General features: G+C 46.4%; 1 protein-coding gene across 1 annotated transcript in view; it reads left to right on the top strand.

Moving 5' to 3' along the window:
- TRAPPC12 (trafficking protein particle complex subunit 12) overlaps positions 1–22,584 on the top strand; it is a 1,223,059-nt gene that overhangs the window by 1,156,839 nt on the left and 43,636 nt on the right. The window contains exons 10-11 of the mRNA XM_069606031.1: positions 11,800–11,900; positions 19,259–19,346. Coding sequence (XP_069462132.1) covers positions 11,800–11,900; positions 19,259–19,346 — 189 coding nt within the window. The remainder of the gene's footprint in view (positions 1–11,799; positions 11,901–19,258; positions 19,347–22,584) is intronic.

Genomic DNA, 22,584 nt, shown 5'->3' with positions numbered 1-22,584 from the left:
ACCAAAAACCACACCATCTAGTGATGGGGGCAATGGGTCACTTGACTCGCTTATGTCCCTTTGGGACCCATAAACACAGGGGCCCTGGCTGGACTCAGTCCTGATACCTTTGGCGCCAGGCTCATATAGAAATGTGAGCAGGAACACTTTATTTCAGTGCAGGAGTGCTTTTACTATATTTCATTGCAGGAGTGCTTTTATTTTACAAGAACTTTCCAAGAGCTAAAAGGCTTTTTTCCAGAGAACATCCTCATGTGCTGACTCATCGGATGTGGCTCCCTAGGCCTGGTCTTCATGTGCTGACTCATTGGGTGTGGCAGGGTGTGGGAGGCAGGCTGAACCTGGTGGGCGTGGCTTTAGAAGCTCAGCTATATAAGCTGCTCCAACCTTGAGGCCGGTGCTCTGCGTTATTGTGCACTCGCGTGGAACGTGCTGCTCACTGCTGCTTGGACCAGTTTACTTACCTTTGAAACCAGCCGTTCTCCTGCATATTCACCTCCAGGAAACCGGTGCTTCATCTACAGATTCCTCTCCTGATATCCAGTGATCTTGATCCCAATGCTGCAGCACTGCACTATGCATCCACGAACTCGGACCCTGTGAAGAAGAAGAAAGACAAGGTTAGAACATCCGTCATAGGGCCGCGGCGCATTTAAACCCTGCGCGCCCCCTACTTAACAACTTACCAACTACTGTACCGCTGCAGCTTTGTTCCTCATTCCCTCCGGCTACCGTCTCGAGCTCTGCAGCTTCTGCCGGGCCGGGCACATCACCTGCAAGGGGAAAGAGCAAAAGAGCAAACATCAAAAGTGGAACGTACAGCAATACAAGACAATAAACTTTACAATACAACAAAAACAGACGAGGAAAGACCAAGGCAAACAGGAACACTTACCTGAAGTCTAGTGGCTTAGTCGCAGCAGGACTGGACTACCACTTGCAAGGGACCAGTGAAGGAACTTGGTCCAGATCATACAAGCGCCTCTGCCAGAAGCAGCAGGATGGAGTGCTCGTCAAAACTAATCAACAGGTGCGCTTTCCAGGGACAGCGCATCCCACGGTTACCACGGTTTGGGAGAAGGGGTCTGGAAGGGGATCAGGCGCACACGCTGGCATACTCACTCCCCCTATTCTCCACACAGGAGCAGGCCCGAGCAGCATCACCTATTACCACCATTCACCATATAAGCGCAGAGGGCAAAGTCGGACCAGAGTGACCTCACCCTCGGGAGGGCTGCAACCATGCCCCAACGTCTCAGCAGAGACCAGGTGAGCGTAACAAAAATGTCCATGCCACGAGGTCCTTTGTTCTGTCCTTTGTCCATTTTGTCCCTTTGCTTTCCCCAGATCGAGCTGACCTGGGAAATTCCTTATTTGGTCATGCAGACCTCTGCACAAACTGAAGCTTTTGTGGGCTTCTGCATGTCTTGTGTGTGCGTGGCCAGGATGTGGGCTGGAACTATCTAGTTCCAATACACAGCCTGGGTGCCAGGATGTCTGGTGGGACGGGATGACTGGGACCACCATGGTCCGTGATTGATCCACTTCTGGGATGATTGAATGTGGGCAGATCTTCCATTGTTTGCCCTTTGTTTTGGCGCGAAGCAAACTTTGGATAAGAGAAGGCACTCTACACCCATTCCAGGTCGGTCTTCTGAGTTCTCACCGAACTTAGTAAAGGAGCCAAGTATCCTGACCCAGTGAAGCAGATCCGTGGAACCGCTGGTGACCGGCTTTAAGGTTTGGCGCACTGACCCCGCTGTAGTCCTGTCGGAGCCGCTGTTTCTCATCGATCATAGAAGGCCAGCAAGGGCGCTTTGACCCTTTGGAGTAGTGGGACCAACTACTTTTGGCACCTCCTGCTTAACCTATAGACGAGCCCCTTTGGAAGTGTTCCTGCACTGCCCAGTGAACTGACCAGCTCGCACAGGACCTTTGCTTTGGAATTGCTGCCATCTCGAGTTTCGACTTGAGGCTTTGGGAACTGAAAGCTCTTAGTATAAGGTAGTCTCCTGCCGACTTGTGTACACCTAGCATTCCTAGGGCTGGAATTAGGGGAGTTGCCCTAACCAGAGCCTACGCAGTACCCGTGCCGCCCTGCTGTGGTGAAGAACTTTGTGGGTGCCTTGCTCCTGTACCCTAAGACAACCTGTAGTGGAACTGGTGCAATCCCTTCCCCAGAAGCGGAGAAAAGGCCACTGTCCCGCCATGGACTGAGGTCCCAGAACGCAGCCCCTGAAAGCTGGAGAGACGCGCAACTGTATGACTCGAACCTGCGAGCGAACTGGACTTGACTGGCGAAATTTGGTCCGGACTGCGTCGAGGGTCGGTGAGTACTGAAAACACTTACGGGTGCCCCCTGACACATCCATAAACGTTTACACACGAGTGTCCCCCAAGGGCCACTATCTTTTGTTAGGGTAATCTGAGCTACCATCCTATTCCTGGAAACCTCTCTGCCCTCTTGTGGAGACCCTCCTAGAACAGTGTAACTCTATTCTTCATCTCCTCACCCAACTTCCTGCGACACTACAGCCCCTTGAAGAGACCCGTTTTGTACTTTAACATGCGATCGAGCGCTGCCGCGCAATAAACGTACTTTTGAGCACAAGGCTCCACACTTCGTAGGGACTTTACTGCCTATTTGTTAGGGTTGGGGTTCCTGAAGAATTGCCTACATTATAGTGCACTGTCTGACCCTCTTCTGTTACAGGTTGTGGATTCATACTTGTTTAATATTGCTTTAGGATAATAGTTACTGTATATATCTTCCCTAGTATATGGTTGTGGAAGCATGGTTCATATTATAGTGGTTTCATTCTGTGTTTGATGTAAACGGCCTTTAATAAATGTATATGTATTTTTGATATATACACCTGACTGAGAGTAATTTGTGGTGTTTGCTGTGTGTGATTGTGGGCTTTCGATCACCCTCACCCCTCCTGAGACCTAGTCTGACCGCCGCCAATGCTACCTTGATTGGTCTGGCTTGTCCAGAAGGTTACCCTGTTCCAAGAAACTAGGCTGGACTTCTGAACCTCTGCCCAACAGATCAGAGTTCAGAAATCCATCTTAACACTCTCCATCCGGTGTCTCACTCCCCGAAAACCCCTCACCCAGGTGATCCTCCTGCAGTGGTCCAACCCCAGGAACTGGATACAAAAGCGATAGTCGTGTCCTGGCCACCTGTATGACAGATCCCCGGGTACTAGTGGGTGAGACACCTTCTGGTTTCTCACAAGTCCTACCAATCTTGAGTTACACTTCCCTGATCGATAAGTGTGCATCACTCCACTGCAACAGCAGTGGAGCAGAGTTATTCAATGTCAGTCATTCAGAGAGCATGAAACCTGAAACCTATTGCTGCTTGTATTCTACCAACCAATCCAATGGCATTCTCCTTCTGAGGGGTACTTGGATTTTGTATGATGGCTGCCCAAAACATCTTCTCTACTTTGCTACCTGAGGTTGCTCTGGCTGAAGAATCTAGCCACAGGGTGCTGAGTCAGGGAAGGTTAGAGGGGGATCTGTCTTTCCCTGTATCTAACTGTCTTGATAAAGGTTATAAAAAAGCACAGATCAGATAACAAGATGGGTGCTGCACTGTGAAGACTTGTTACTGAGTTCTCGGTCTCAGACTTAGCTGCAACTTTGTCGTAGATCACCCTGGGGCGCCCTTGATTACAGCAAGCACCAAGTTACGGCCCCCAACAGCCTTACGCCGTGGGACAGAGTTAACCGATCCGGGGTGCGTCCTCGGCCGTTGTACAGGGCGTGGCGCTTCGCAGGCATTCCGGAAAGTCATCTCTCTGGCTTGGAATTTGTCACTTGGCAATAGGAGTCCTCCCCCCAGGTGGAACATGTCCAGTGGCGTCACGGGTATCACATAATGCACAAAGGTGCTGGTGTTTGCTTGCAACAGACTTCGGAGACCCGTGGATGAAGGTCAGTTGTCAGTTGGCAGTGGGGAGTGCCTATCCTGGAACAGTATGCCGTGGGTAGCGCGTGGAGTGTAGCCCAAGCTCAACGCCTCTGAGGTGCTGTGGACCCATTATATATGGTACTCAGATTGCAGAGATCACCCGTTTTAAGATGTTTTCATCAGACGCCTGCTTATCCACTGTAGTGAATGAATAAGTACACGTGGCGCACTGAGAATGATATACCACGGTGCACACTCTTGCCACATTAGGAGAGCCTGAAGAAAATCTAAAAGGTTTCCATTGCTATGTTCCTGCCCCAAGATCTTCAGCTTGCTGCCGTGTACATCACTCTTGGAATCTGTGATTCCTTATGCGATTTGAGGGGCTGGGTATACACCAGGAGGCATGAAGAAGCAGGTCTCGGCTAACCGCACACAACTTCTTTGAAAACCAGCTACTCCTCTGGAAAAACTCTGAGGGAGCCACACTGATACAACCGTGGCTGTAGAACCCCCTGCTAAGACAGACTCACCAGAACTCCATATCGAAGAAAGCCACATGGCGGCATCCAAAGTAGACCTTGCAAAATGTTTTCAAGATTTCCAGGACAAATTTTGCACCTCTTTTCAGACGCAATTCACCTCGTTCACTACAGAAATATGGCGGTCACTGGCAGATTTTAGTAAGGAAATCCCATCCCTGGGCGAGCTTGTTGATACAAATGAGCTGGCAATACAGGAACTGACAGATGAAAATCAGCAAACCAAGGTGGTTCTGGAGGACTTATCAAGGATTACACAAAATCGTGAATTTCAGTGTGAAGATCTAGAGAACCATTCAAGATGCTCTAACATTCGCATAGGAAATCTGCCGGAAATTGTGACAGACGCGAATCTTAAAAAGGCAGCTTCTCAGACCTTTTCGGACCTTATAGTTGGAGAGGAGTCAGAGGTCATCCGGGTGGACCGGGTCCACCGGACTGGTCCAAAGCGAACAAACCCAGGAGCCCGTCCGTGTGATGTGTTGGCGGCATGTGCTCTATACCCACAAAAGGAGCAAATCTTACAAGAAGCCAGAACAGCATCTCCAATAACATACAATAACAGAGATATGCAGGTGGTGGTTAAAGCTCTCCGCACACGCGTTGGGGCAAAGGGAAGGGAAAGCATGTTGGAGGAGGGGAATTGGGGGAAAGGCGATACCGCTGTGCTTTGGGGGTTCTAGGTCCTATGACAGAAGCAAGTTCACGTTTATCAGCCTCATGGAGACATAACCAAATCTCACTCACTTGGGTGCCTATCCATTGCATATTAGGGGGCTTAACACTCTTCCAGCTGGACTTGGTGGCGCTCCAAGGAACCCATATTCGCAGAGCGGATAGGCACAAGCTTTGCTTGCCCAGTTACCTGACCATTACACAGGCGAATGCGGAGGGGAAGGTCGCGGGCGTGCTTATTGCAATCAGAGCTAGGGCTCATATTAAAGTACTTTGCACTGTGATTCACAATGAAAGTCGCTTTATATTTATGAAATTCAAGCTTTGCTGTAGACTGTCGCCACTGTCTATGCCCCTAACGCTGGTCAGGAAAGCTTTCTGAAGTCCACCCTGGGACAGCTGGGCATTTTCAGAGAGGGGGTGGAAACACTGCAGAGATTTCAACATGGCATGGTAACCCGCCAGAGATTGTAGTACACTTACACAATATACTCGGGCCCCTTCCCTCCGCTTCGCTATAGAACAAAATTACACAACTATCCTCGATCGATGTCTGGTTGGCTCTTAGGGGAGCGGATAAAAGTTTTATTCACATGTACATCGCTCCTTATGCATGGGCCTCGATCCCGCTACTAGGTAGAATTATCCAAATCACCACACATCCCATTATTATATCGGCTCATGCTCTGATAGCAATAGAGCTAAGGGTTTCCTGACAGATTCAGAATTTATGGATCTGGAGATTTCCTGGGGAGCTACCGAGAGACCAAGTTATTAGGGATCAAATTGCAAAGCAGATAAGGGAGTTCTTTATCTGAATCCAGTGGGCCAAACCGCTATAAATATCACCTGGGACTCTTTTAAAGCGACCCTTCAGAGTTTACCTAATCGCAGAAGAGGCCAACAGACGCAAGCAGAAATTAGTGCTTGAAATAGAGTTGGAGGAGGACCTAAGACAGGTAATGAAAAGCCTGGGAAAAACAGGGGTCACACTGCGCAAAAGACATATACGGCCACAGCAGGCAGGCTCAATGTATACCACACTAAGAAAGCACAGAAATTCCTGCTATATCTTAAGCAAAAATATTATATCAAAGCTAAGAAAACGGACAGATTGCTGGCTAATCCGCTTCGCCAGAAAATTATATCTCGGATCATGCAACAGATTACAACATAATCACTGAAACCCTTTGCATACTTAGTTTCATACATTTTATTCAGACCTTATATCGATTGGACACCCAGACCCTCACTCACAGATGGAATATTTGCAAATGGTCAGCCTCCTGTGCCTAGCACCATTAGATAGAGGGTACGACGTCCTTTCGTCGCGGGATGTTTTTTCGCTGGGTTTTTTACCGCAATTTCTTTTCTCGAAAAAACCCATCAAATTTTTTCAAAAATGGGTGGATTGGGGAGGGATAATAAATTCGATGCTTTTTTTCAGAAAAAAAATCATGGTAAAAAAACCAGCGTAAAAACATCCCGCGATGAAATGACATGGAACCAGATAGGGATGGGCTGCAACAGGATATCGCCCAAGACGAAATTCTTAGGGCGATCATCGATCTACCTCTGAATAAATCCCCGGCCCCGGACAGATACCTGGCCTTATTCTATAAAACATATTGGAATTCACTAGCCCCCAAACTAACCCAATTATACAATTCATTTGCGTGCACTGGCTGTATCTCCCTTACTATGGAAGAGGCGAAAATAGTCATATTCCCTAAGCCCGGTAAAGATCGGAGTAGCTGCGAGTCATATTGCCCAATTGCTCTAAGAAACTTGGACGCAAACATTTTTACAATAGGATGGAGGACTTGCTCCCCTCATTAATACAGAGAGATCAGACGGGTTTTATCAAACACAGACAGACGCATGACAATATGAGGAGACTGTACCAGATCGTAGAGAAGGTAGAGACGAAGAAGGTCCCTGGAGTACTTCTTTCCATAGACGCTGAGAAAGATTACGACCAGGTCGAGTGGTCGTTCCTCTTTCTCAACTTGGCAAAGATGTGCTTTGGCCCAAAATGTGTAAACTACATAAAAGCTAACTATATACAACCCAGCGAGAGACTGCTCATTAACGGCCAACTATCCCTTCCTCTCTCATTACAACATGGAACCAAACAAGGATGTCCGTTATCACTGTTATTATACACACTTCATTTAGAGCCATTATTAGCCAGGGTCAGACAGACGGAAGATATCCGGGGGATTGACTTTGGGGATGCTATGGTAAATTTATGGCTTACGCTGACGATATGCTTCTGTTGGCCTCGAACCCGGTATGCACATTGCAAGCAGCAACGGATGAATTTGTGCGGTTTGGAAAGGTAGCATGCTTAAAGATAAATACATCTAAATCCATGATACTAAATGTGTCCCTCTCTGCTACTGAAACTCTCACCATACGCTCACACTCAAACTCCTAGGGGTGACCATAACCGCAGCTAACTATCCTCTTCTGTTAAAAACTATCCAGGTTTAACTATTGAGGTGGGGTCCGATGTCTGTCTCCTGGCTAGGCTGAATTAACTCAGTTAAGATGGTTACGCTGCCCAAAGTGCTCTACATTTTTCAGTCTCTGCCGATCCCGGTCCCCAATTATTTTTTTAGGAAATTGCATAAAACAATCTCAATGTTAATTTGGAACTACAAAGCTCCAAGGCTAGCCCTAAAAACGTTAATGACCCCACCAGACAAGGGGGGGACTAGGTTTCCCCAGTTTCATTAAATATTATCAGACATCGCGTATTCAGGTTCTTGGGGATTGGTGCAAGGGAGGCATAGGAAAGCATTCAATGCTTATGGAGCGGGCGCTTGGTGGTCCTCGGCTTGGGGACAATCTTTGGCTACCAAGACAGAACCAGCCCACCAATTTACATGCAAGCGCTATTACGAGTTTTGTTGAGGAAGTTTGGGATAAGGCAGTCAAACAGTACCATCTAATGTTTCCCTCACCTCTTACGCCCATTCTTTTCAACACACAATTCACCCCTGGTCTAGACCCTAAGTCATTTGCCGAATGGAAACAAGCGGGTTGCAACAGGCTATGTGATATGTTTCAGGGACCGGTCCCTAAATCCTTTGCACAATGTAAGCAGGAGCTTCCTCTCCAAGAATTGAGTGCTTTGCAATATTTTGAAGCTGGGCCCTGGATTCTAGCTCCCCCAGTGCAAAAAGCGTCAGTAAGGGATCTTGCGCCCTTTGAGAAATTGGTGACATCTAAGCCAGGAAATAAAGCCCTCATTTCAAACCTGCACGAACTCATGCATGATACGACTCATACCTCCTCACTCAGATATAAACAGCGCTGGCATCTAACATTGGGGGAGGAGATAGCGGAGGAAGAATGGGATGGATTGTGGAAAGCAATACCCAAGCTACCAGATCTCTGAAAATCAGAACATTCTGGTACAAATTAATGACGCAATGGCATTACACACCGGCACGTTTGCAGAAGAGGAAAGCATCCCTGTCAGATAGGTGTTAGAGGAGGTGTGGAATGGTGGGAGACTGGAAGCACGCATGGTGGGCCTGTCCAAAGCTGGAAAATACTGGAACGGGATTTATAAGTATATGATCCGTATGTTTGTTCTGCATGAGCCTAGGTCACTGCGTGTGATCCTTGTCTTTTAGTGTTTATAGAGGAGGAACTGGGACACAGCTCCAAACAAATACTGAAAGCATTTGTTATGTTACAGCTGGCAGCCTTATTGGTGATTGCTCAACATTGGAAGTCAGAAGATCAGCCACATGTCACTGAATGGTTTCAAAGTTTGGAACTTCTTAGCGTTAGAATGGTTAACATATTCAATACAGGGGATCATTCTAAATGTACTACAAACTGGAGTTTAGTGTTAAATGTTTTGCAACAAGACTGCAATGTGGCATATTGCCCCAGAAACTCTGAATACTGGGACTCTGCTGAATGAAAATTTGCCTGTGAACATTCCTTAGGGATTTCATATTCTGATAGCACTTACCATGTACAGCGGTAACGGGGGGCAAAGGTTGGGCGGGGGAAGGATATGTTTTGATGTTTATAAAAATGCAAATAAAAAGACATTTTAAAAAAAAAACAGATCACACTTATGCATGCAGAGGCACCATTTGATGTTGTAACAAGATTCTCAATGAGTCACAAGACGACTGTAATAAGTTATAAAAATGTGTCTTAATAACTTCAGGTTGGTAAACTAGGAGTGATCCCTGTGCTCTCCCCTCACCTCACGTGCCTAATCCCAGTCTCCCTGCTCTTTTTGCAATGCAGATTAATTATAGCCAGGGCATTATAGCCAGGGCACCACTACTTTCTAAGCAGGCCCTACTATTGGGGTGAGGAGTTAAGGCCACAGAAATGTCTAGCTAACTCCTGCAGGGACTTTCTAGGGGATCGAGCTGGGTAGCCTGACTGCCATGGTGCCCTTCCCCCAGATGACTGTCTCCTAACCTATTGTTCAAATTAGCTTGTCTTCTCCCTCCCTCTTCACACACTGTCTCTAGGTGTTCTCCCTCTTACTCTCTCCTGTCCCTCCACTCCAGCTCCCTCCTGAGGCTTCTACTCTCCTTCACCCTATGTTTCTCCATCCAAAATGTCCCTTATTCACTCTCTAAACTCCAGACATACAACAAAAATTGGTACCACTCTCTCACTCCCAACACCTTACCTCACCTTTAGCATGCTTGGCCAGTGTGTAGTGGGTGTTTTATTTCCCATATAGCTCCCCATTTGGGAAGCCTATCCCATTCCCATGTAACCAGCCTGTTCCTCCTGTTCCAGTCCGTGTCTTGTCGGGTAGGCCCGGGTGCATATTGGTACTTGTGGCCCAGTTCTTCTCTGGATATTGCTGCCTCTCAGGAATCCCCTAAAAGATTAGCAAGAGGGACGTAGCCAGGACAGATGCTGCAAGTCATTGGGTTTGAGAAAGTGGCAGGTTTGAAAAAGTGGCATACATATACATATATGCATACTGGGCCCCGGGATCCCCATCAATTCCCCCCACACTACCTCTAGAATAGGTCTTGCACGGGCATTGCCTTGATGTGCCACCTACCCCAGGTTGAAAAGGGACCTCTGCCCCTTGACAGGGGTCATACCCAGGACCCTTTCACAATGTGCTTCACTCCATCTTTAAATCTGAAGACCTTAATTGGCATAATTTGTGACAGTAGAGGAACAACCAGGAGAATGATGGACACTAGGAAGAGTTATCTGCCTGCTTCCGCATCTTGCCTATAGCAGTTATCATAGAGCTTCAGAGATGCTCCTAAAATGAAAATAAGCATACTGCCCCAATCTCAGGTTTGTGATTACTACAGGCATAGGCTGTCTGCAATAGGAAAGATGTTGGAGAGCTCAAAGGAACTGGTTGATCACTGACGATTGCTGTGAAATCTCACTGTGCAAACCAGAAATCTTCGAAAGGATCCAGAAATCTGCTTTCACTTCTATCCTGAGATTAGAGGATACTATGGAATGATTGGAAAACATTCCAAGAGCTGCCACAATGAGGATCCTAGGTTTTTCCCAATTGCATGTGGAAGAGAATATCTGTATCACGATCCAGTCATTCTTTGAGGGAGCAGTCCCAATGGGGTTTAAACAGGTGGCCACCATATTCTTGATGGCAGTTCAGCTTCCAACTAGAGGGCAGGTTAGAAATGGACTGTGGCTCCGTCTATGCAGATTTATGGGAACTCGCATGGCCAAGAATTGGTTTTCCATGAGGTGACACGAAAAAATAGTTTTAAGGAAGACAAAGGTGTTAATCTGCCAGCGTTTGTCTAGGGAGATTTGGCGTAGACTGAGGGAAATGTTTGAGTAGAGTTAAAAAAAGGACCTGGTGGCCAATTTGTGGTTCCCAAGCTGATGGTTGTGCATAGGGGGAGAAATGTCCACTTTGCCCAAGAGAAGGCTACAGCATCTTTTCTTTCAAAAGGTATGTTTGGCGACATCAAATTGGGTGATGGGAAATTATTGGGTTGGGCTATATTGTGAGTTCTCTGTAATGGTCGTTAGGATATGTGGGTACAAGCTGTTTTATGAGATTTGACAATATAAAACATGAAGATTGGAGTCAAGTATGTATTACGGCAGGCCTATTTTGGGGGTTTCAGGTGGTGGCAGCTTTTTATAAAAAGACAAACCCAAAGTATCAAAGGGATCACCAACATTTTGAGAGGAAAAGATGTACAAGTTGTCTGGATGCTACTTATACAATAATAAAAATAGCGATATTAGAATGTGAACTTGATGTAAGAGCACAGGAGTAGTGTGGAACGCTCCACCACTCAGTTGGCAAAACATCAATATCCAATGATACGTGGCAGCAGCATGATACTGAAGCAAATTGAATGGTTTAAACAAATGGAAACGTATCATCACACTTTTTTAGTTAACTGCATTGCTTGCCTTGGGTGGAAATTGGTATCAGAAAATAACTTTTGTTGTTTATTTTAGAGAAAGCCATAACACTTATTACTAGTGCAGGGATTAAATGTTCCTGAAGTCCTCCTATGTCACAAGCACAATAGAGGTTTGGCAAGAAGCTAATGTTCAGTCAAAGAGCATCACCTGTAAAATAAAAAGGAAATTGCAATGTTTTGCACTCCTATTAACTGTGTGGCATTTCCTTGTTTCCTCTTCTAGATTGGAGACATAAAAACTGCTGAAAAATATTTTCAGGATGTGGAAAGAGTCACTCAGAATTCCGATGTGCAACAGAATAAAATTATGGTTTTAATGAACAGGTATGTCATATTGGAATGTCACAATTGGATGAAATGTTTTTCAATGCTTAGCCTTTGCTCCGGATAGATATGGTTGCTCAATATGTGGTCCCCTAGATGTTTTGGGCTTTAACCCATGTTCCCTAGAGAGCATAGTAAATGGTAAAGGATCCTGGCAGTTATATTCCAAAACATCTAGCGGGCCATATAATGAGTATCTGAGAAATGTTTGCAAACATTGATGCAGGTGCAAACATTGATAGTTTGTCTCACTATATCACGTTGTTCCATAGCACTGCCTGTTATGCGTGCAGGCTGTGCACAGCATGTGCCTGTTACGAAAAGGTTAATATGAGTGGCGACTGGTGCATACTTGGCGTTGGGTTCAGGCTCTCTCATTATGCAGACGCATTCGAAGCTCATCTGTCATGCACAAGTCAGAAGAGCTCTGCATGACAAAGCATTCACTCCACAAAGTGCCTCCAGTGCCACTGCAGGTCAACATGTTGGGTACTTTGCAGGCACTAGTAGGTGCTGGTGGGGACTGGCCTATAAGAAGCCATGCAGGTGTCAGATTTAGATGCACTTTTTGGTTTCTATGAATGGCCGGGTGAACACTAGACTCGGAGGGGAGGGTGTTGGGGGGCGTGGTGGGTTCAGTCAATGACACCTACATTCCTTGGTTGCTTGACACCTGTGAAGATCAACAAAACGGGCAACACGTTTCAAAAGACAAGATAGGTAGGGGTTTCACAGCAACACAAATGTGTTCTTTTTAATCAGCCTAACTAAAAGAAGTAGAAAACAGATAAACTACAGGGTATTGGTTTTTCCTGTCATCCGGTATACTGGCCCCCCTCTATTTCTCAGTCTAATTTCCCTCCCCACTTCTAGGTTTATGGCACACTGCATCCTTCTAGACGGTCTAGACCATCTTGGGGTTATAGCTCCCACCTTGTGTAACAGATCAAGAGTAAGACTCTGACACAGTGGCATTATGGTGATTCTTTAATTTTACCAATAAAAGTATTTAACAGAGGGTTGCGGAAATCCTATCGTTAACTCTAGGTTTCCCTGCTGCAACAAAACTAAGGAACGCCTGTGTCAGAATGTTCTAAAGAACCGTCCTGTGTCCAAAATCCTAACCTGACCCTCACACACTAAACTCAATGTAACGTGAAGGGGGAAAATGTCTTTTAGCTGATCACTTGCAGCTCCTTTCCAAAGTTCCAATGCGTAAAAGAACACCAACAACGTTCTACCAGTTAAAGGGGCTCTCCCCTTCCCTTGGATTGCTCTATGTTTTCATTGTTCTTCACTTTCACATTACCATACTCCACAATGTCAAGGGGGGACGACTCTTACCCTGAGTTTCCTTCGGTTTACACAGTTCATCACCTCAAGATATACGATTTCTCTTTTGATCTGATTTTGGGTTATACCATTCCACAATCTAAAGGATTATGAACCTTCCCTTGAGATTTTCACAGTTCCACAATTCACATGCTCAAGGAGAATACCTCTGTCCCTGAGCTTTTTAAGCTTTTCCACAGTTTACAGGTTTCACAATTCACAATCTCAAGGTGTATGCCCCTTCCCCTGAGCTTTCTTGATTTTACCACAGTCCACAGACTTCACTTGCAAAAGGGGAGGGAGACTCCCTTCCACTAGATTCCACAAATTGGGGGAACTGCTTTCCCCTTTTCCAAGTTCAACAATCTTGATTGGGTGCCGGGTACCAGACTCACTGTAGGCCTGGTTTACTCTCAAGTCTGTATGCCTGGTTGTAAAGACTGTAGGGGGGATCTGCTCTCAATATGGTAGAGGAGAGGCACAGAGGACCCTAGCCAAGATTCTCTATTGTTGGTAGCAACAGACGAGCAATGAAGGCCTAGCTTCTCAGGAGGTGATGCAGGCTGGTTCTTAAGTACAGTGTAGTCCCCAAGCATCCCCAAAGGAATGTCCATACACTGTATTAGGTAAAACAGTCTTTATATAATTAAGGTTCAAGGTTATATACACAATCACAATAACTCACTTTGTGCTCAGTTAATCTACAATGGCAAATATATACAGTTCTAAGTGGTACCACAATTATTATCAGATTTCATTAAAGTGCATCAACTGTACTCTGGTCAAATGTCACACACAGTTCTGTGTGGAGACCACCCCCCCCCCCACCTGGGCAACCTGTAAAATAAAGATACACTACACGCCCAGTCCATATATTGTTCAATACGTCTTATTTCCTTCTATAATGTTTCTACCACCCCAATGTACCTAGAATAGCAGATTTCAACGATGAGTCATCGCCGGATAGTTTAGTTTATTATTTTTTTAGTTTAGTTTATTATTTGTAGTGCGTTCCAGACCCGAGGGTATTCAGGCGCAAGGCATAAGGATATTCAAAGCTTGGTTACAACATGAAAAAAAAACATTTGTGTGCAAGTGCCGATTGGTTACATGTTGGCACAATCAGGTTGCGATGTACATAGGCAGGTACCTTGAGGCATGCATAGATTTACAGGTAGTTAGATGGTGCTGCTGGTGCCTGAAATGTGGAGAGGGTAGCGGGCAGAGTCAGCGGGTATCTGCCTAAATGTCAGCCTCTTTGAGCCAACTAGTGATGCTATGGCGGAACATGTGATAGGTTTGATTGATTCTTAGAGGGGATGGTAGCAAATTCCATAGGAGTTCTGCCTTGACCTGGAAGTTGCTGCCTCCGATTTTGGCACATTTGTATCTGGGGACCCAGAGGTAGTTGGTGTTGGCGAGTCTGGTGATTCTTGTGGTAGGCTTCAAGCTGAATCTGTCGCAGAGTTAGCGGGGTGCTGCGTTGTTGAAGCATTTGTGGGTGAGGGATGCAGTTTTTACTTTTATTTTATCGTGGATGGAGAGCTTGTTGTTGACTCTTCTGGTATTAGAGATATGTTCTCTCTTAGGGATACCTAAGGCTGCTCTCAGCGCGTTGTTTTGTAGGAGTTGGATTTTTTTGATGGTTTGTTTATTGGCTCCTATGTATAGAGCGTTGCAGTAGTCCAGCCTGGATAAGATGAGGGCTCTGGCTAGGGTGATGCAGCTGTCCTGTGACAGGAAGGCCTTGCCAGCTCTAATCAACTTGCATGTATATGCCGTGGCCGAGGCCAAGGCATTGACCTGCTTGTTGAAGGAGAGAGTGGAGTCCAAGTAGAAACCCAGAGTTTTAACCTCTTTGGCGAAAGTAATAATATTATTGCCTATGTTAAATGCTGAGTATTCGGGGCTGAGTTTTTTGAGGGTCGAGGGAGTGCCCAGGATGTTGATCTCTGTTTTGTCATCATTCAGGCATAGACCGTGGGTGGCCATCCATGCCTGTATGATGAGATATATCCTCTTCACCTGTTCACCGAGGCCAAATCCTTGTCGTAATCACCGGTAAGCGGTAGAAGAATCTGTCTCTCATCTGCATAGTTAGTGTAGGTGACACCCAGAAGGTCCAGATTATCGAAAAGGGGCTTGGTAAAGATATTATAGAAGGTGGGTGAGACGCAAGAATCCTGGGGCACTCCGCAAGTTATGGGGGTGGGGTTGGCTGCTGCCGTAGGAGAGAAGACTCTCATAGTCCTGTTGGTTAGGAAAGATTGTATCCATGCTATGGCTTCTTTGGAGAAGTGAGCTGCCGAGTCCAGGTGGCTGCATAGGACTCTGTGGTCTACCAGGTCGAAGGCAGCTGATAAATTCAGGAGTAGAAGGAGGGCTGATTTCCCTTCATCCCGGAGTTCATCAATCTGTGACTTAAGGTCTAGGAGGGCTGTTTCTGTCCCATGTTGGGGTCGGAAGCCAGATTGCCTGGTTCCTAGTAGAGAGTTGGTTTCTAAGTATTTTTGTATCTGGGAGTATGCCATTTTATCTAAGATCTTTAGGAGAAAGGGCACTGTGGTAATCGGCGGTAATTTGTGGGTATTAGTGGGTCTAGGGTCTGCTTTTTCAGTAGAGGAAGCACCCATGATTCTTTGAGGTTGGATGGGATGGTATTGGTGGAGAAGGATGAGTTTGAGGTTCGTGATAAAGGGGGCTAGATCTCTGGCTGCATCCTTTAGAAATTGAGCCAGGCATAGGTCGCCTTGATAGTTGGTGGGCGTGAGAGATAGTATAGTATTTTCTGTTTCTGTTATGGTGACTTTGGAGAACTTAAATCTGGGGTGATTGGTAGGGTTACTTGGTTGCTCTAGGTTGATGCTAGTGGGTTTGTTGCAAGATCCTTCTTGAACGGCTCCCTTTAAAGCAGGAGGCCCAGATAGTCAAGATCCCTCTAAGAAAGTGAACTCTGCGTCGAGGCGGCAGCTACGGTCCCAGCGGTGCTTGTCGACGATGAATCGAAGACGTCCTGCAAGGAGGCGGCGTGCTGGGCACCTCGATGTCGATAGTTCAGGACCGCAAAGAGATTGTGAGTAACTGTGGCCCAGCAGGGGCGTTGAACCGTCCGGCGTCTCTACGGTCGTTGGGTGGTGGGGAAACCCACCGGCGGATGCTCCTCGGCACGTTGACAGCCTGGCCTTCTCCAGCGGGATAAGGCAGGTGGCGGTGCGGACGAGCGAGTCCGTGAATCAAAAGTCTTAGGCAGATGAGCGTGCAGCTCCGGCTGTTATGCTAACCTGCGAACCCTGGTCGACGGCAGCGGACGGAATGTCCGGTGCTTATCTTCATTCTCCTCGGCGGTCCCCGTCTCCGGTCGGCAGCCTGTGGAGGGTCTGACTTCCAGGGAGCTTCAGCGAAGGTTAGCGGTGCTCGATGGTCCCTCGGAGCACGGGAAGAGGGCGCCTGACCAGGTACTCTATTCGATCAGTCTCGATGGCTTTCGAATTCCGGCGAAGGGAGACAGCAGTCCACCTTCTTCAGGCTCGGCTTCAAAATTCAGCTTCAGTTTCAATGTTAGTTTCAACTCCAGCTTCTGAACGAATTCCAGCAGTGAGAGGCCCCCAGATATACTAGTTGATCTCCCATTCATTCTGCTGGGTCACACTCAGGCAACCAATCACTCAGAAGGGCATTCAGCAGTCAGTCAGCCAATCAGGCATACAGTGCTTTCAGGCCATTCTCCTCCCTCTCAAGACACTCACAACAAGGAATGTGTATTGGGACGAGTACCCAGCCATTCAACACTACACACTGCATTCATACAAGTTTCGTACAGGACTGTCTCAGTCATTGTATTGCATATTAGAAACCAGACATCCACAACAAGAAGTGCATATTGGTCACACACTCCATTCACCCAGGTCCCACCCACAGGGTGTACCCACAACATACAGTCACTGGGAAGGCTCCAGCCAGTCTGGCCTGGACTTTACAACAACACCATATATGTGACTTCCACCCAACAAGCCAGTAAGGGGGAAGGGACAGAGTCAGGGCTTCCCAGGACTTTGGTCTAACACGGTAACAGGCAATAGAAAGCAAGAGGCCACAGGGGCCATCTTGTTTCCTATCCGGAATCAACTGATTCCAATGGCAGGGCCTGGGTATCCCAAAATGGAGGATAACCAGAGCACCTGTCAAATTCAGCATGGAGCTGCCACCAGCCCATGCCCTGCTCTGTGGGCCACACACAGGTGCCCAAAAACATACACTAGGGGTACAGGGTTGTACCCCCACCCTTGGTTGCCATAAGGGTATCCGATGAGTCTGTACACCAAACCAATAACAGGAAGAGCTGCACTGCACTGCCAGGAGTCCCACATACAGAACACAACTGAAAAAGGACTACAGGACAAGGACAGGGAGGCCCTGTCCCTCTAATGCATTTCCAGCATCATACTGGTTTACTCTCCTGCCAGGACTTTCTTAATTGGTTCAGTATTTAGGTGTGGGTCTCCCACTTCTCATCATTAATCACCTTCTCTTTTATATAGTTCCAAGATTCTTTAATTATACCTTTTATATTTTGGGTCAGCGACCCCTGTTCATTCGTCTTAAACTCTTTACTCAGTCGCCCCATTGTCCCAGCTCTCTTGTTTGGGCTTACCAGGTACATCAATGGTACACAGCATCTGCCATGAAGCGCCCCAGCGTCCCAACCTCACTCTCTGGGCTCACCGGTTTCCGTCAGCTACTTCAGCATCCTTTGCGTCTCTCTGTTCTCGCTGAAACTTGCGTGCCGGCTAGGAGGGTGTCCTGTCTGCTCTCTGGTTCCTGCTTTGCAATCTTCTTTACCTGACAGCCCCTGCTGTCTGTGGCACAAGCGCGACAAAACCTCTGCTTCCAGGCTTCCCCCGAATGGCATCTCCAGCAGCTTCTTCGCTCCACACTGCAGCCTGCTCTCCTTCGGTGTCCCGACCTACATCGGGAGAAGCGAATCTCTCCTCTCCATCTGAGGTGTTTTTTTTAAATGTCCCAACTCCAGTAAACATTTCCAACAACTAGAGCAGTTTCTGCTTTCCGGTTCTAGTCATCTTCATTACTCCAGTCCTCTTCCTCATCTGTTTTATCGCGCAAAGGGGAATGTAAATACAGCTGGTGATTGGTCATGACTGAAGGTTCTACTGGAGGTTCTACACTCACACTACAGTATGTCATACAGGAATAGAGATGCGAGTGGGTGTTACCAGAGGCTAAAGAAACAGGGAAATGCCTGCCTTCCCCATGTGGTCCTCTCACAGATAGCTACCCTAGCATCAGAGTCAGGTAGCCTTTACCTGGTCACACAAGGGGAGATTTCCCCAGGCAAAGTAGTGACGACCTCGCTAGGTTCGTCACACTTGATTCTCCACAGGTTCAAGAACATTGTACTCATATTACTTTTTGTCTAGTGATTTAGCACCCTGCTTGCTCTCTAATGTATCTATAGATATTCTCCCCTTCGATTGGTTCTCCCACTTCGGCAGGGCTCTGGTATGCAGCGTTTCCTTATCAGGAGACTCAAGTCCCTTTGGCTCCTCAGATGGTGAAATCTACAGGTCTGTACAGATGGCTTTCTCCTTATTCCTCCTCTGGCCTCTCAGCTTGTTTTGGTCTCTCAGCTCTTGTCACCCGCAAAGGCTGTGCTTCTGTCTCAAGTGGTTTCACCAATTATGGTTCTCTACATCTTTTCTCCTACCATGAAACCTCACCATTGACTGTGCTGGCTAGGACGGATGCGAGTTGAAGACCAAAACATCTGCAGAACTATGGGTTACAGACTGCTTTGAAATATAGATATGTCATTGATTCCATGTAAAGCATAGACTGCTTAGCCATATATCATATTTAATTATACTAATGTTCTCTACAGTTGTCTTTTTACTTTATTTATTTTATGGATTAGACCTTTATAAACAAGAGACTGTCTTTTTAGATGTAGCTTTTACTACACAGGCGTAATTGAAATTTGTTGAATTGTTGGTTGTGTTTTTATCGTCCAGGGCATTCCTCTTTCTTGGTCAGAATAACTTCTCAGAGGCTCACAAATACTTCACAGACATTCTAAAGATCGAGCCAAACAATGCTGTGGTAAGAATCTTTTTTACGTCTCTCAAAACATGCAGTGATGTGTAAGGTCTTTGCATTGTTGTTTATTGAACTTGAATTCAGTCAGGAATTAGTAGGCAAACCTCCAGCCTGGCCACGTTGGTGTGGCGGAAAATTGATTATCTGGCAAGTTTTATCATTTTCTGAGGGCAACACAGTAAATATACAAAGGTTGTATCTTAATAAAACTATTTAACTGTCTCAAAATGCTATTTTATTTGCGCCTCCACCAAATATGAAGCAAGGGAGGAAGGGGCTTTTTGAGGCGAGGTATGGCTGCAGGCATAGTCATATGACTAGCTGAAAAGAAATGTAATTTGCATAAAAAATACATTGAACAGGTGTGTGAATTCCCAAATGTCTTGATGATAACCTTCTGGGTCACAGAAGGCTCATTAAGTGAAAAGCTCTTGGTCCTATTGCTAATGAGTGAGAATGACCAACGAAAGGTGATGCAATATGTCTGTCAGAGAATCAACATTCTCTAAAATACAAGGCTTTCCGAGATCATCAGCATTCTTTGTGTTTTCAGTGCCCTAAGACTTCATGCACATTGTTCTTGTTTAGGAGAGTTTCCATTTGGATAAAAAAAACATATTTACATTCTCTTTTCTTAGCATTGCATATATATGTGCTTTAAATGTTGCTGATTCAGCATCTCTCAATTTGAACGCCTTCAAACCACCAGGCCCATGGCGCGGTTTTTTGCCACTTTGAACTGCTGTTGGCACATTTATCAAACCAGATCGAGGCTGAATCAGATCATGAGCATGTCCGAAGCATGCAATGAGGGGAACCAGACCCTCAGGGCACATTAGAACACTGAATAAAGGAGGGAGGAGAGTAACAAACAACATGGCTGAGGTACTAAAGGTGGCCTCCTGGTATGTGAGAGGCTTAAACAATTATTTAAAACAGTTAAGAGTGGTAGCATACCTGTGCCGCAAGGGGGTCAAAATAGCATTGCTCCAGGAAACAAACTTTACTGCTGAAAGACAAGCACAGGTGGTGAAGAAGTGTGGGGGGGGTGGGAAGTGATTTGGCTCGACATATTCTAATTACGGGAAGGGAGTACTTATTTTGGTAGACCCGACAGTGCCCTTTAGGGCGGTGGTTACTCACATGGATGAGGGTAGAATGGTGCTAGTGCATGGGTACTTGGAACATAACGAGGTCTGCTTAATAAATACAAATGGCCCAACCACAACGCTGCTACCGTCTTCCGATCCCTGTATGGGAGACTGTCCCCTTTTAGAGGTATGACTTGGATTAGGGGGGGAGAAGGGATTTGTACAAATATGACCAAGGGTGCAGGGAAGAAGCAATCCTCTATTAACATCCACGCCAAAGCAGCAACTGGGACACAGGACGTAGCAGAGGGTGCGAGTGGCGGACTGCTGCCGCCAGAGGAACCCATCGAATTGCAACACATGATGGAGTATATGCGTGAAGGGTTCACAACCATACACACTAAACTCGATGACATGAGCGGTACAATTCGCTCCATCAAAGCCTGCAGGGATAAAACAGACGCCTGCAATTACAGAGGTGGAGACCAGAGTGGGGGGGGGGAGTGGGGCACAGAGCTTACATCACCTCGCTCTCAAAACAAGTGTTAACGATCAGTAAGAAGAACAAAAATGATCTGGATCCCGCTGAAGGCGCAACAATTTGCGGATAATAGGGATACCTGAAGATAATATTGAAGGTCCCATGGAAGATTTTATTTAACGCACCCTCCTGTCCTTATTGGAGGCCCCTAAGCTGTCGCCACAGTTCGGAATAGAACGGGCCCACTGGAACCTCGCCCCTAAACCCAAACCAGGTGCACCCCCCCCTACCCAATAATAGCCAGAGTCCTCAAATACCAGGATAGAGATGCGCTGTTGTGGGCTGCGAGAGCTACAGTGGAGTTACTGATGGGCTCCAACAGGATCCACCTATACCCTGATTTCTCTGTGGTGGTTCAACAGGAGAAAAAATTCTTTATGGCAGCAAAAAAGAGACTTGGGTGTTGAATAGGCGATGCTATACCCCGCAAAGGTATGGATTGAAACAACATTTCCATTTTTTTTTTATCATACCTGAGGAGGCCATGACAATTCCTTGATGGCCACTTTCCTCGGTAAGCCTTGACAATGACCATCAGTCATACAAGAGCCCAAGCGTCGGCCCCTTGATGAGAAATATATAATGTACAGACTGCCTAGTGCCTCAATATTGGGGTACTCTTGATATGAGTTTCCTGCTGCTTCTAGAATTGACACAATTAATTACTTGGGAAGGTGCACCTGCATATTGATTTATGTGATATAAACTAGGCTGTGTTGAAGGCCGGGCTGCAGTCGGCGAACATCCCCACATGCAGAACTAAAATCGATGTTGGGTTGTTGGGGTTGGGGTACTCATTTCTCTGATTGGACGGGGTTGGGGATGGGGGTAACCTTTGGGGGAAATATGCAAAATGTGATTGACATGTGTGTTTTATAGTTGGGGAATGGCAGTGTCCCTTAGCGATTACTCCAGCGAAAAATGTTATTCGCCCAGGTTGGACTCAAGATATACACAATGCACTTGCCAAATGTTGGATGAGACACTACAATGTATGAGCTGGAATGTGCGTGGACTGGGCAACCCAGTGAAAATACGCAAGCTCCAACTATATGCCGAATGACATAAAACCCGAATTTTGTTACTACAAGAAACACATGCATTGGCAACTGGCTGCGATAGATTCGCAAAAAGCTGGGGCGCACAATTCTGTTATACGACATATTCTAGTCAATGGCAGGGAGTCATGACCTTATTCATAAATCAATGCTGTATACAGATAAAATGGAACACATAGACCCACTGGATAGATGTACTGCTGCATGGTGAACTCCTAGATTAGGAAGTTCTACTAATTAATATATATAGGCCTAATGTGGATGATCCCGAATTCTACACTCAGGTAGAGAATCTCGTAACATTGTACCCTCTGGAGCCCATACTATGGGGAGGTGATTTAACAAAATCGTAAACACAGACCTGGACATATCGGGGTGCAGAGCCCGGCAATTATCCAAAGCCGCCCGAGTGATATTGGAATGCTTTACCAGGTTGGGAGTGGTGGACGCTTGTAGACTGCTAAACCAAACATCCTTCGTGTACTCCTTCTACTCCACTGTACACGATTCTCCATTCACGCATTGATATGTGGTTAATTTCGGATAATCTT

The sequence above is a fragment of the Ambystoma mexicanum genome, chromosome 4p (assembly GCF_040938575.1).
Source record: "Ambystoma mexicanum isolate Mex_15411 chromosome 4p, UKY_AmexF1_1, whole genome shotgun sequence".
Taxonomy (NCBI): Eukaryota; Metazoa; Chordata; class Amphibia; order Caudata; family Ambystomatidae; genus Ambystoma; species Ambystoma mexicanum.
The sequence above is the reverse complement of the archived record's forward strand: the minus strand, read 5'-3'. Positions and strand labels throughout refer to the sequence as shown.